Source organism: Salarias fasciatus, unplaced genomic scaffold, assembly GCF_902148845.1.
Source record: "Salarias fasciatus unplaced genomic scaffold, fSalaFa1.1, whole genome shotgun sequence".
In the NCBI taxonomy this organism is placed as follows: domain Eukaryota; kingdom Metazoa; phylum Chordata; class Actinopteri; order Blenniiformes; family Blenniidae; genus Salarias; species Salarias fasciatus.
In genome coordinates this window covers 141,154-154,391 of record NW_021941250.1, presented here as the reverse complement: position 1 = coordinate 154,391, position 13,238 = coordinate 141,154, and the positions used below count along the sequence as shown (strand labels likewise).

General features: G+C 44.9%; 2 protein-coding genes and 2 non-coding genes across 4 annotated transcripts; 3 read left to right on the top strand and 1 right to left on the bottom strand.

Moving 5' to 3' along the window:
- Window positions 1-420: 420 nt before the first annotated feature.
- LOC115384511 (BRCA1-associated ATM activator 1-like) lies at window positions 421-5,906 on the bottom strand. The gene is given in 13 exon segments (XM_030086792.1): window positions 421-1,406; window positions 1,558-1,829; window positions 1,907-1,991; window positions 2,169-2,242; window positions 2,682-2,868; window positions 2,943-3,046; window positions 3,119-3,144; window positions 3,146-3,208; window positions 3,316-3,438; window positions 4,375-4,831; window positions 4,994-5,141; window positions 5,229-5,377; window positions 5,673-5,906. Coding segments are annotated over 13 exon segments (2,703 nt in total). The 5' UTR covers window positions 5,800-5,906; the 3' UTR covers window positions 421-518.
- Window positions 5,907-6,178: 272 nt separating this feature from the next.
- On the top strand, window positions 6,179-11,458 carry LOC115384513 (eukaryotic translation initiation factor 3 subunit B-like). Its single transcript, XM_030086794.1, is given in 20 exon segments — window positions 6,179-6,335; window positions 6,337-6,386; window positions 7,474-7,666; window positions 7,744-7,863; window positions 7,962-8,019; window positions 8,147-8,275; window positions 8,366-8,523; window positions 8,697-8,828; window positions 8,926-8,992; window positions 9,070-9,116; window positions 9,200-9,410; window positions 9,503-9,575; window positions 9,658-9,780; window positions 9,863-9,941; window positions 10,142-10,280; window positions 10,396-10,521; window positions 10,718-10,795; window positions 11,023-11,131; window positions 11,207-11,319; window positions 11,441-11,458. Coding segments are annotated over 19 exon segments (2,040 nt in total). The 5' UTR covers window positions 6,179-6,288; the 3' UTR covers window positions 11,308-11,319; window positions 11,441-11,458.
- Window positions 9,983-10,064, top strand: LOC115384515 (small nucleolar RNA SNORD60). The gene has a single exon (XR_003930885.1). It is a non-coding gene; the product is annotated as a small nucleolar RNA SNORD60 (small nucleolar RNA).
- Window positions 10,557-10,642, top strand: LOC115384516 (small nucleolar RNA SNORD60). The gene has a single exon (XR_003930886.1). It is a non-coding gene; the product is annotated as a small nucleolar RNA SNORD60 (small nucleolar RNA).
- Window positions 11,459-13,238: the final 1,780 nt, after the last annotated feature.

The window sequence follows — 13,238 nt, the reverse complement described above, 5'->3', positions numbered from 1 at the left end:
ATCTGATATCGACTGATTTATTTAGGCAAATAAGAGAAGCATTTTTTCTTTTCATTTTAGAATTGAAATCCTGACACCAAAGAAAGAGCAGTGCAGATAAAACAACAGTATCTGCCTCACGCTCAGCAAATTGGCCCATTCAGCTGTGATTCTGCTGCGAAGCTGCCACTGTTCAGTCAGAAGTTGTTCTTCAAAGACTCAAAGTGTAAACTGAAAATAGTTTTCTTCTTTGCTTCTTTTTAACTGCATCAAATCAAAGTATGAAACAAAATGGAATCATATGAAAACCAAATTCATTTATTTAGTTCCAGGACATATAAAATACTATTTAACCTAGAAAATATTCAAATTGTAAATGTAGCATTTTAAAAAACAATATTTAGGCAACATATTCATCATAATTCATCATACTTTGTGGCTATTTTCTGCATTACTTGATTCAAGTCCCAAACAAATCCAAGGCCACCTTGACTTCAGTGTGTTCATAGGCGAAGGCACCGTGTTTGTGCGTCTGCATGTCAGTAGCAGTCCACTATGACCTCCTCTCCTGGTTGTGAGTCCGTCCGTCGGTGGGACGGTCCTGCAGTCAGAATGTCCTGCAGCAGCGAGAGCGGAGAGTTCTGAACGTGGTCGCTGCTCTGAGTCAGGATTTCGAGCCTCTCGTCTAAATGCAGACCCCTCAACACTTCACACACACTCGCAGAGACACTCATCTCTTCCTCTGCTGCGGGATCGGTCCCATCGACTCCATTTAAGCCTCTTGGAGCAGTGGCGTCTGCCTCTTCAGCCTGATTCTTCACTGCCAGTAATTTTCTAATTTCTCTGGCCCATCCACGACCAGAAAGCTCAAAAGTAACGTCTTCCACAGCAGCAGCTGCCTTCACTTCCCCCTGTGGCGACAGACAGACCGCGTCTCTGAGTGCGATGAGCAGCTGACAGGCTTTCACCCCCACGGGCCGATCACAGTCGACCAGGCTGCTCAGCAACGCCGTGATGATTCCCTGATCGACCGCGGTGTTCAGCGCATTGACCAAGTCCGACTCCGCTCCCTCTGTGTGTGTCCCGCTGTGTGTGTAAGGAGTGCGGGCCAGGCCAAAGGTCACAGCATACGGGGCCGGAGGGACGGCCAAACTCCCGGTTTGACCCCAGCGACCAGAAAAAGCTTTGGCCAGCAGCAGCTCGGCCAGCTGCAGCGTGTGAACTTTGACCTCCCAGTCCAGATCGGCACTGCCTCGTGAGAGGACGGAGCGCACGGAGCGCATGAGGAGAGAGGACGAGGACGACGAGGGTGAGGATGAAGGCGAGTGTGAGGAGTACCAGACGATGAAGTAACGCACAACAGCTCGTCTGGAAAACCCCTCGGTGTCCTCAGAGAGGATTTCCAGCAGCCGGCCCACAATTTCCGTCTGGAGAGACACAGGAGGTAAAATTATATTCAGATTAGTTTCCATTAGGGTTTGTGACGATACACTCAGCTCACAAGACATGATTTTATTTCTTCTTCACAGCAAATTCCTCCCTGCAGTTGTGTGCAGGATGCTTGATGGAGGTAAATACCTGCTCCTCGGTGAGTGCTGCCCCCTGCTGCCAGCTGCGTGTCAGTGTCTGAGCCAGCGCGCACACTGCACTGGCTCTCACGTAGCTCTCTGGATCGTGCAGCGCCTCCCTGAGGAGGGGGATGGTGCAGCTGCTGCCGCCCAGCAGAGCCTCCGACGCGCTGCACGTCTGGCCGACCTGCACCCCGGCCAGGTGTCCCAGGAACTCCAGGGTCGAGTCTCTCACCTCCCAGCGCATGTCACACACACGCTTTGTCACGACCCTCAGCAGATCTGCGTGGGACACACGCTCGAGCTTATTTCTGCTGGATGTCCGACAGTGAAAACGACGGGCTGAAGTTTAGATTTACCATTCCTGTGCTGCTCCGTTATCGAGGAGACGTCTGTGCAAACAGTCATCCACTTAACTAGAGTCTGGTAGGACTTATGGAGCACCTGAAAAAAAAAAAAAAAATGAAACAAAAAAAAATGCTGGATAAAGAGGCACAAAAATGAACAAATGCATAGACTGAACTGAAAAAACACTGATGCTTAAATGCACCCAGCTGGTTAGAAATGAGAAGACCGTGAATAACAAACAGCTTTTTCAATCATTAAAACACATGAACTCACGGTGGGTTCAGAATCAGGATTTTCCAGATACTGCACCAGAAGAGTGATCACTTCATTCAACTTGACCTTCACCCCTAAAAAGACACAAGAGAAAATAAATCAATCGCATTATCATACATGATTAGCCTTTATTATTTGCTTTGTGTGTGAGTGTTCTTCTCTTGAAACTTTACTTTTCAAGAGAACTCATTTTGATTGAGAACCTCTTACATATGAGAGCTCTCCATTTTTAAAGTTGAAAAAAAAAATCATTATTTAGATGACAGTGGCTCTTCATGCCCCCTTCAGCTCATCCTTTCTCAAAATAATCTCTTAGCTTTAGATCCTTTAAGCCCCACTTTCTCCTGATTGTAGTGTCCGGGACATCTCTTCAAATAGACGACCCGCGCGAAGCACTGCGCATCTGTAATTTGATTCCAGCCTCATCTTTGTGATGACTATATCAGGAATGCCAGGATATTTCCGTGGATTCAGATCATGCAAATTAGTAAAGTGTGGCGTTCTCTGTTTTACCTGGGCAGTTAGTGAGACCTATCAGAGCCTCAAGTCCACATTTCTGGACTTTCTTATTTCCAACGATATTCCTGAAAGCTTCACTGCAGCCAGCGGGTGAAGAGGACGAGTCTCCACTGCACAGCCTCAATGATGACACAACGGCAGCGACGATCACAGGCGGAGGACAGGGGACACACTCTGGATCCTGTGGTAAAGAGACAGCAACATGTTACGTCCTTAATATTTGAAAGAAATAAAGGGAATTTTCTGTCAACTTACCATCAGTGTGATCTGCGGGGTGTTTGATAGACAGACACAGATTATGGAGATGCAGGAGGTTTTACTCTTCAGCTGCTCGGCCACTGAACGTCGGTGCTCAGGTACTGAAAGTACACAAGAGTTCATGAAGTCCATAATGCTGCACCAACAGCTGATGAGTGTTTGCATCTGCTCACCTGCAGCGTTTGTGTCCAGGAGTGTGTCCAGTCATGATCTGGAGTGGCAGCAGGAGCACTCTCACACACTGGGCTGTGTGGACACGGTCACTGGACAGAAAAACTGTGAATGAGTGTTTGATTCCTAAATGCATTGATGCTTCCATGACCTCCACAAACTGGTGCCATGCTGCTGAGGGCAGTGAGCAGATGCTTACTGAGGGCCTCTGTGGAGAAAAGCAGCTGCAGCGTGAAGGAGGTCGGCAGGTTTCTTGATGCTCAGCATAAATGATAGAAGATGGCCGACGCGCTGGTCAGGGAGGCGCTCTTCAGAGCCGCTGCTGCAGCAAACGCAGAGAGAGGGGTACAATTAAAGGCACGCATTAACTTAGTTCACCGCTAAAGTGCAATTCTCTGAGCCCTTTACACAGCAATTATACAAATGCACACCTGTGTCCTGCATCTTTACCATTTATTACTTCAGCCCTGGTTTGACTCCAGACTGCTTTGTAGATTTTGTATACTCTCTCTGTACATTTTGCAGATTTCTCGAGGTTTTCTTCCACAGTTCAAGCACATTTTCTCTGGTTGGTCAATTCATTACTTCCTATTCATAAGTGCGAGTGTGTTTGTTCTGCAATGGGCTCATGAGCTCACGTGGAAGCACATACACTTACAGAATTTACAAAACTTACACCAACTATATTCAAATATATCATTAAATGTCTGTCCACAAAAACACTCAAAGAGCTGGGCCTCAAGCTGGAAATGCAGCCTATCACTTTACATTTATTTATCACATTTTCCTATACGGTGGTTCATTATGTGATTATTGTTATCATTATGTGAATTAGAGACGCAAAATTGTCACTGACTTTTGCTGGTTTGAATCCCACTGGTAATAAGTTAACACAGTGGGTAAATGACTGTGGTTCTTTGCCCTCTTCGGCTCCCTGTTGCACTACAGCTCCTCTCACATGTTGACTGAGATTTGACTGTGGTTGAAATAAAGGCAAATTACTTTCCCAAAGAACTATTTCATTAAAACCAGCTGAAGCAATTGAAATGGACACAGATGGCCTCAGGGCCAGTTCGGACAGAGAAAAAAAACCTCCAAGCTTGGAATTAAAATCAACAATCTGCTTCACAGATGAGAGTGAAGCTGTTATTAGGATTTATGTTAATAAATGACCAAAGCTGTTTTTTTTTGAGATTACTATCATCAAATCAATTTACTCCACTCTACTGTACGATGATCCCACTTAACAGACGTCTACCTGTATGCAGCAACAATGACATCCATGAGAGGTACTGTGAGCTGACTGTGGTCGGCTGCCACCAGCTCCTCCAGAGAGTCTGAGACTGTGTGCAGCAGCGTGCCACGTAGAGGAGGCCGGACCCGGTCGAGCAGCAGGGCCAGGAGTTTGAGGCTCTGTAGAGTCTGATGAAGCTGGATCGTTTCTTTGGGAACCAAAGACTTCTTTAGGTACTCCAATATCTTTGCCACAACATCAGAGAGGTCTTGACTCTTTTCCACTGTGACAGCCAAACGTTCCAAGTCTGAGATGGAGCTCTGCGTCCCCTCATTATCAACTTCTTTCTTATGTTTCACTTTACATTCAACAGATGAGACATTCTGACAGAGAAGCAGAACGTGGAGAAGCATCTGATTGGCAGCTGAGACGACAAACAGACTGGAGTCTGTCTGGAGCTGTAGGAGCGGCTCAATGGACCCTAAAGAATCAAACACAACAAGCAAAACCAATCAGATTTATCGTGAAATTGCAAACACTCATTTTCTAATTGTGAATGTTTTGCTGTGGTACTTAATTGCTTCTTACATTGCCTGCATCTATCATGAAATGCTGTTTGGAAAGACGGTCCGTTTGTGCTCACCTGCTTGTGAAAAGAAACCGAGAGCTTTAGGGTGCTGCAGCATGGCCCTAAAGCCCTGGACCCAGCCGATCCTGATGCATGGATCCTCCCAGAGGCCTGCTTCCTGCCAGTGCTGAACGTTACCGATCAGGTCCAGAACAGAGGACTCCTGCAAGTTGAAGTGTAGGATTCATCAGTGATGATCAGATTTGAGCTAGCTCGAGATTGTAATTTAATAAATACTAGTTTTTACTACCTGAAGAGCTTGGAAGCCATCCTCGGTTGCAGCTATTAAACCAGTGAGTCTGATGGTGAATGACAGGATGCTGGGGTCTGCAGCCGTGTTGTGGATCACAGTGGATATAAATTCAAGGAGATATGGACAGGTTTCCAGCAGAGATTCGCCTTTATGAAGAGGAAAATACAGATTCACAAGACAACCAGAGGGCAACAAGGCACTATTCTTCCAGACATTTATTCCCACTTGATGTAGACTACGGCTACTGGGAACGTGCAAACTTCGACCCAGCACTGTACTACCTGCATATCACAATTTATTAAGAGGTAATTGAAAGTATGCTGCAATAAACAGAGACAAAATCGAGAATAAAGGTCAAAACATATATGAAGACACAGCTGAAAGGGCTGAAGGTGGAGATAAACCAGCCTGAGGAAAAGACGTGAGTGATGTGACACTAACCGGCCTTTGTGAGCGCTGTGAACCAGTCCAGCAGTTTCTCCAGGCTGGTGTCATCGGGCAGGGAGCAGCCCGAGGCCGCCAGCAGCTCACAGACCTGGGGCAGCAGTGAACTGCACTCCCGGTCCATGCTTTCAGTCACAGACCCTCACTTTGCCCTGACAGCGTTACACTTTGCAGTCACAAAACAGTTGCGACCGATTCACACGGACCCGAATGCGTCTTTATGCAACATAAGTGAACTGATAAAGCTTGATGAAATTTCTCTTTCGATGCGTTCTCGCGGGAAATAGTTTCACATTCACCGGTACGTACTTCCTTTTTCTTTCTACTTTGCGTGTCCTAACAAACGCAGCTGCGCTTATTTCGCAGCTCTCTATACAGATAAACTTTGTGCGGACATCCCGCTTTAATCACTCCAGATTTTCTATAGCTCTACTGTCTTCGCACAGCCAATCAGAGCCTCTGGTGGTGTGCAGGCGCCGGCTTTCTGTTTCCGCTACGTCGTCCATTTTCCCGGAGTCGCACATGGTGTCCGCACCGGTCGAGCACCGTCACCAGTCTCCCTCCCGCGACTCCTCTCCGCTGCCGACTAAAACCCCGTCTGCAGCCGCGTTAAATGCAAGATACGGTGGATATGGTGGACGACCCCGAGTATGAAGAGGAAACCCTCCTTCAGCGATCCGGAGGACTACGAAGACGACATCGAGGATGACGGTGAGCGGCTGCAGGAAAAGCCCCGGCTTCTAGGCCTTGTAGCTAATAGATGCTAATTCCTGCGGCGGAGTGGGTTTATAAAACCACTTAGTTTGTTGCACCCGGTCCTGTTACTTTATATGGACTCCAAACCACAATGGCTGTTGTTATGTATTTACAGGGATACGTTTAATGTAGTAGTTTCACAGTTTTCGATACGGACATTGAAGCCTCACCCCGACCCCAGAGAGCCACTCACTGTGGCCTTGCCTCCGTGGCGCTTAAACATCACGTTACAACACTATCTATTGTTTTAGTGCTGTTTCAATCGGACACATAGGCCACGGTCACTGAACCTTCGTCTATATGCTTAAATAGTCGCTGTAATGTGAGAAAGACACAGGTCAGGGTAACGTAGATCCCACCCCATATGGGAAGTGGTGGATCGCTCACCCAAAGATCTAGAGGCGCATGATCGCCACGATTTATAGCAGCGATTTTCTGTCATCCACAGCCTCCACTGACATTTTCTGTAAATTGGCATAAATTTCATTACACCGGTTTGAATTACTACAGGAAAATGCAGAAGTTAAGCAACACATTTCCTCCTTTGGATGGATTCTTGTTGTCTGGATTTCCTGAAGTTAATCGTGTCGTATGTGTTATTGCACAGTTACAAATATCTTTGTAGGTTGTAGGTTTGTATCAGTCCTTTGCGGTTCATTTTAGCAGCACCGATTCCCTTCTGACAACGTGATTCAATACTGCTGTCTAGCCAGGCTAGTCGTAGGAACATCATGATCCAGTGGGCATCTGAAGACATATAACAAATTGTAGTTAACCTGATTGTATTTTAACAAATTTAGAATACATATTGACATATATAGCACTGTTGTGTTTTCCTCCCAAACTGTGGTAAAGGTTAATTTAATTTTAATGGTAAATGTAGTCTGTACATGTTATTAATCTTTCACAAAGGAGCATGTGGCGTTTTCTTCTACAATGATAAAGCTAGTAACCGTATGTAAGTTACAGATAAATTTGATAAGACTCCAGCCATTAGACCTTCCTTCTCTCATCCTCCCGCCCATTTATCTTCCCTCTTCAGAGCTTCTTGATGACATCTTGCGAGAGAAACCCCAGGAGGCGGATGGTATTGACTCAGTGGTGGTAGTGGACAATGTTCCTCAGGTTGGCCCAGAGCGTTTGGAAAAGCTCAAGAACGTCATCCACAAAATCTTCTCCAAGTTCGGCAAGATCACAACCGAGTTCTATCCAGAAGTTGAAGGCACAACTAAAGGGTAGGACCCCGTTAGATATCTGAGATGCCATAGCTTTTAGTGTATTGTAATTGAAAGTAAGTCTTTTCCTCTTACAGATACATCTTCCTGGAGTATGCCGCTCCAACTCAAGCTCTTGAGGCTGTGAAGAATGCAGATGGATACAAGCTTGACAAACAGCATACGTTCAGGGTTAATCTCTTCACGGACTTTGACAAGTATGTTTGTAGTGTCAACCATAATATCAGTGAAGTTAGACAAATAAATGTAATCTCTGTCCATAAAAAAAATCTTTTTTTTTTTTTTTCAATAATAGATACATGAACATCAGTGATGAGTGGGAAACACCAGAAAAACAGCCTTTCAAAGACTTTGTGAGTATTTTTTTTTTCCTTTCACAGTGGTCTTTGCTTCCAGTCACATTGAAGGTTTTAATCATCAGAATATTTGACTTGCCAAAAAGTTATACGCTTTTTATTAACGCTCTTTTTCTGACTTCAGGGTAACATGCGTCATTGGATTGAGGACCAAGATTGTCGTGACCAGTACAGTGTGATCTACGAGGCTGGAGAGAGGACGGCTATTTTTTCCAATGATGCCAAAGAGCCAATCGTAGCTGAAGAAAGAGCGGTAAGTTGTTCACTGCATTGTAACTGTGAAACATAATTTGGCTCCACTCATTGGTTTCTGGACTCATGATGGCTTTGTTTTGTGATTCAGCGCTGGACGGAGACGTACGTTCGTTGGTCTCCAAAAGGCACTTACCTGGCCACCTTCCACCAGCGGGGCATCGCTCTGTGGGGTGGAGAGAAGTTCAAACAGATTCAGAGGTTTAGCCACCAGGGCGTTTCCCTCATTGACTTCTCACCATGTGAAAGGTAATTTGCTTGTTTGTTGGTAACATTTATCTGATTTAATCATTTAATCCGACAGAGCTAGACTCTTTAAATATTTGCCCAGTAATGATTCGAATCTGTATTTAAAGATGATCATTGTCTGCTTCCAAAGCTTTCCTTGTGTGAGCTTCATGTGTATTTGCAATATCTTCCAGGTACGTCGTGACTTTCAGTCCCCTGATGGACACCAAGGAAGACCCCCAGGCCATCATCATCTGGGACATCTTGACCGGACAGAAGAAGAGAGGCTTCCACTGCGAAAGTTCGGCGCACTGGCCCATTTTCAAGTCAGTACACTCATTTTATGTGTGTTCGTGTTACCATGTCGTCGCCGTAACTCTGTCAGGGTGTTGATGTGTGTTATAACATCGTGTTTGGTTTCAGATGGAGCCACGATGGAAAGTTCTTCGCCAGGATGACTCCGGACACGCTGAGCATCTATGAAACTCCTGTGAGTAAACTGGTGAAACTATATAATTACTTTTGTGAAAAGTGCCTGATTTTGAAGCCATGTTTGTTTTGTTTCAGTCGATGGGTTTGCTGGACAAGAAGAGTCTTAAAATTACTGGAATCAAGTAAGAGCTGCTAACCGTTTTATTTAAACATTTCAAAATTGCTTGTTGTGCACAGAGATGCTGATGATATTTCTTGTCTGCAGGGACTTCTCCTGGTCTCCTGGTGACAACATTCTAGCGTTCTGGGTCCCCGAGGACAAAGACATCCCAGCAAGAGTAACTCTGATGCAGATGCCTTCCCGCCAGGAGATCCGTGTGCGCAATCTCTTCAACGTGGTGGACTGCAAGCTGCACTGGCAGAGAAATGGAGATTATCTGTGTGTGAAAGTCGACAGGACTCCCAAAGGAACACAGGTAAGCACAGGATGGTGGGGTACATAGGACAGACACATCACAGGACAAAAGAGAAATATCAGATTCTAAAACACTTTTTTGGTCTTTCTTAGGGTGTCGTTACCAACTTTGAAATCTTCCGCATGAGAGAGAAGCAGGTTCCTGTTGATGTGGTGGAGATGAAGGGTAAGAACATTCATGCACCTTGTCAGTAATTCACTGCAAGCAGAAAAAAATCATTTATGTTTCCACTTGTTTTTACTTTCAGAAAGCATCATTGCGTTTGCGTGGGAGCCCAACGGCAGCAAGTTTGCCGTTCTCCACGGAGAGTCCCCGAGAATCAACGCCTCCTTCTATCATGTCAAAAACAACGGGAAGATTGAGCTGATAAGTGAGTAGATCAGACACGCATGCAAACGTGTGGCTGAATGTTGCTGTGTGTGGTTGGACACGCCGAACTTTGTGTTTTTCAGAGATGTTTGACAAGCAGCAGGCCAACAGCATCTTCTGGAGCCCACAGGGACAGTTCATGGTGCTTGCCGGACTCAGAAGGTCAGTGTCATTGAGAGTTGTAGAGAAATGATGGTATAAGAAGCCACTGATGATGAACTAAATACATTTTCTGACACCTCATATGAGAGCTAAGCTCCTGATTCTAATGTTAATCTGAGGCTCGTCGTATTCGATGACTACACTTGTGAAATGCTCTCCGTGTGTTCTTAGCTTTCCTCTGTTTTTCTGTCCCTGTGCAGTATGAACGGAGCTCTTGCCTTTGTGGACACGTCGGACTGCACCATGATGAACATCGCCGAGCACTACATGGCTTCTGATGTTGAGTGGGACCCAACCGGTCGCTACGTCGTCACCTCAGTGTCCTGGTGGAGCCACAAGGTCCGAACCAGCTTCTCAGTCTGCACTTCACCGACACACCGGTTCATAATTGCAAGATATCTGCAGTAAGATGGTCCTCCGTTGACCTCTGCTTTGTTTTGTGTTTGTGTTTCAGGTGGACAATGCATACTGGCTGTGGACCTTCCAGGGTCGTCTCCTCCAAAAAAACAACAAAGACCGCTTCTGCCAGCTGCTGTGGAGGCCCAGGCCCCCCACCCTGCTCAGTGCCGACCAGATCAAGGTACGTTCCTATCCAGATGTTATAGACACATGTGGAGCCAGTGATGACAAACCCAACTTTTCTGACACCTCTTATGAGAGCCACGCCGTGGCTCCTTGATTCTACTGCTGATCTGAGGCCCACAGTTAGAACGCGCTGCGAGCGGCGGTGGTTTTGGTTCATGGATCCTTCTTTCATAGTGAACTTTCTTTTGCAGAATATCAAGAAGGATCTGAAGAAATACTCCAAGATCTTTGAGCAGAAGGATCGTCTGAGCCAATCCAAGGCTTCCAAGGTTTGCTCTGCTTCATTCTTTACGTTTGCAGTGTTACCAGTTTATGAAGTGAATGTAATTGTAACTGTAGCCTAAATAGGAGTAATTTTTGAAACCGTGATTTGTTTTTTTGTTTATTTTTTAATTTCGTCACCTTTGTATCTCTCATGAATGTAATGAGAATATTTAATATGCAAAGTTGTGCAGCAGTACAGAGAGTTGAGCTCGTTGCGTCTGTGTGTGAGTAGGAGCTGGTGGACAAGCGCCGAGCAATGATGGAGGAGTACCGTCGCTACCGAGAGACCGCTCAGCAGATCTACCAGGAGCAGAAGAGCCTCCGCCTGGAGCTCAGAGGAGGTGGGACTCCTCACTCCTTCACCACTCAGACACCTCTGTTCAGATGAACTGACCTCTGACCCCCGTGCCTTGCAGGAGTGGACACTGATGAGCTGGACAGCAATGTTGATGACTGGGAGGAGGAGACCATTGAGTTTTTTATCAACGAAGAAATCATTCCTCTTGGCGATCTGTAGTCCCCTACGCAGGTAACGCCTCAAACGCTTCATGGATGTAAATTTACAGCTCTAAAGCACCGTCTTCCATTAGTTTGTGTTTCGTCAACATGATCCAGTCTTGTAACTCGCCGGTTCTCTCTGCTTCTTTCAGTCCATCTGTTTTTGTGTGGAAGAAGAAAGACAGAAACTGCGTCATTGATCGGAGAAGGACGAAGACCACGCTGTGAATCTTGGGGCTTCACATCGAGCCTCAACATTCAGATTTAGTGACTTCATCAAAGCACGCCGAGCAGATCAACAGCCACACCAGGAGACCAGAGTCTCTTGCCGTCACCGGGCCCATTGATTTTAGTCCTCTGTGGAACTTCAAATTTAGCAAAGCTGCCTCTTTTTGTTTTTTTTTATAAATTAAGAGTCACTCACTCTTGAATCAGAACCCCATCACTGATTGGACTTCTTCATCTCGGGGTCTTTTGTGAGCCAGCCTCATCATGCTAGTGTCTGACTGCGGGGCAGCACAGGGTGCCATTCCAGTGGGGGGTGGGCGTGTTGTGACTAAACAAGTAGCCTTGTTAATAAATGTGCTGATGTGGCGCTATAGTGGCCTGTATCCTCCTCCGTTCAGACTCGGCTTTCACACAGGGAGGGGTGCGCAGCGGGAATAACTTTAAATAAACATTCAAACATACCACCGTCTGCCTTTGTCCCAGTGTGTCATTTACAGACGAGACTCTTTTTTCTTTTTTAGAAAGCTGATGACTAATCTTTAATCTATGCTTCATCTGAATTTACATGTAGGATGTTTTTACACATTTTTTTAAATTATTTTTACAAAAAAAAAACTGTCGGTGAGGTACAAAGCTTTATTTTTTTTTTTTGTTTTCAGTAGTCATAAAAAACCTAATCATATTTTTCCAGCAAAATTCCCTGGAGCTGTTGGTGGTTCGCTAAACATTGCATATTCATCCAGTCCTCATCTCTTAGTTTAAGCTTACTCTCGTTCACCCATCTGTCTCTTATCGAAACCACTCTCTTATTTAATATGTGTTACAGAATGTTGTGGTCACGTCATTCAATTCCTGGGGGAGATTTGATTTAATTTCTTTTACAAAGTAGTCTCCAACTTGGAAATACCTAAATTGTTCTGAGTCCTTGAGTCCAAATTCTTTTTCGAGTTTTGAAAACCTTTAATTTTACCGTTGTTGATAATTGTACATAATGCTGTTATACCCCTGTTTATCCAGTGTTCAGAACTTTTGGATTTCCCTCTCCAATTTGTATTTCCCTATAATTTTGAACCATGTTTCCAGAGTGACTCTGGTAATTGAATCGAGCTTATTCTCAAATTTCTTAAACATTTCCTGGTTTGTTGTTATACTCTATGGATATCCCTCGATATTTGATTCCATCTCTTTCCACTTAGCAGTGTATTCAGAATCACACCAGTGCACCAAAGGTCTAATCTGTGCAGTGTAGTAATATTCTAAGGCTAGCCCCCCTTTGTCTTTGGGAATCTGTACTGAACTTAATCCTGGGTCTTCTACCCCCCCACAAAATGAAGGGTGTTGGTAAAGTGGTTGGATGATGTTAATTTAACTTTACTCTGTTGTGTTGATATTTTAACCTCGCTGGTATCATTCTGTGTTCTTCCTGTGTGAAGCTATGTTGCAAGAATTTCCCTGAGGGATTAATTATTTATAATTCTGATTCAAACACTGGGAACCAAGAAGGAACAAATGTGATTTTGAAATGTTTCCCATTTCAGGTGGCAGCCACAAAAATAATCTCCCTGATTTCGTGGTATAATTAAAACTTTTGAAATGTCACAAGGATGTTTTAAATATCAGATACTCTGACTGTGCTTCAATCCCACTGTGGGTGACTTACTGATGAAAATGAAATATAGTTCTGTATTTTAAACCTTTCTGTCTTCAACTTTGACTGAAGTG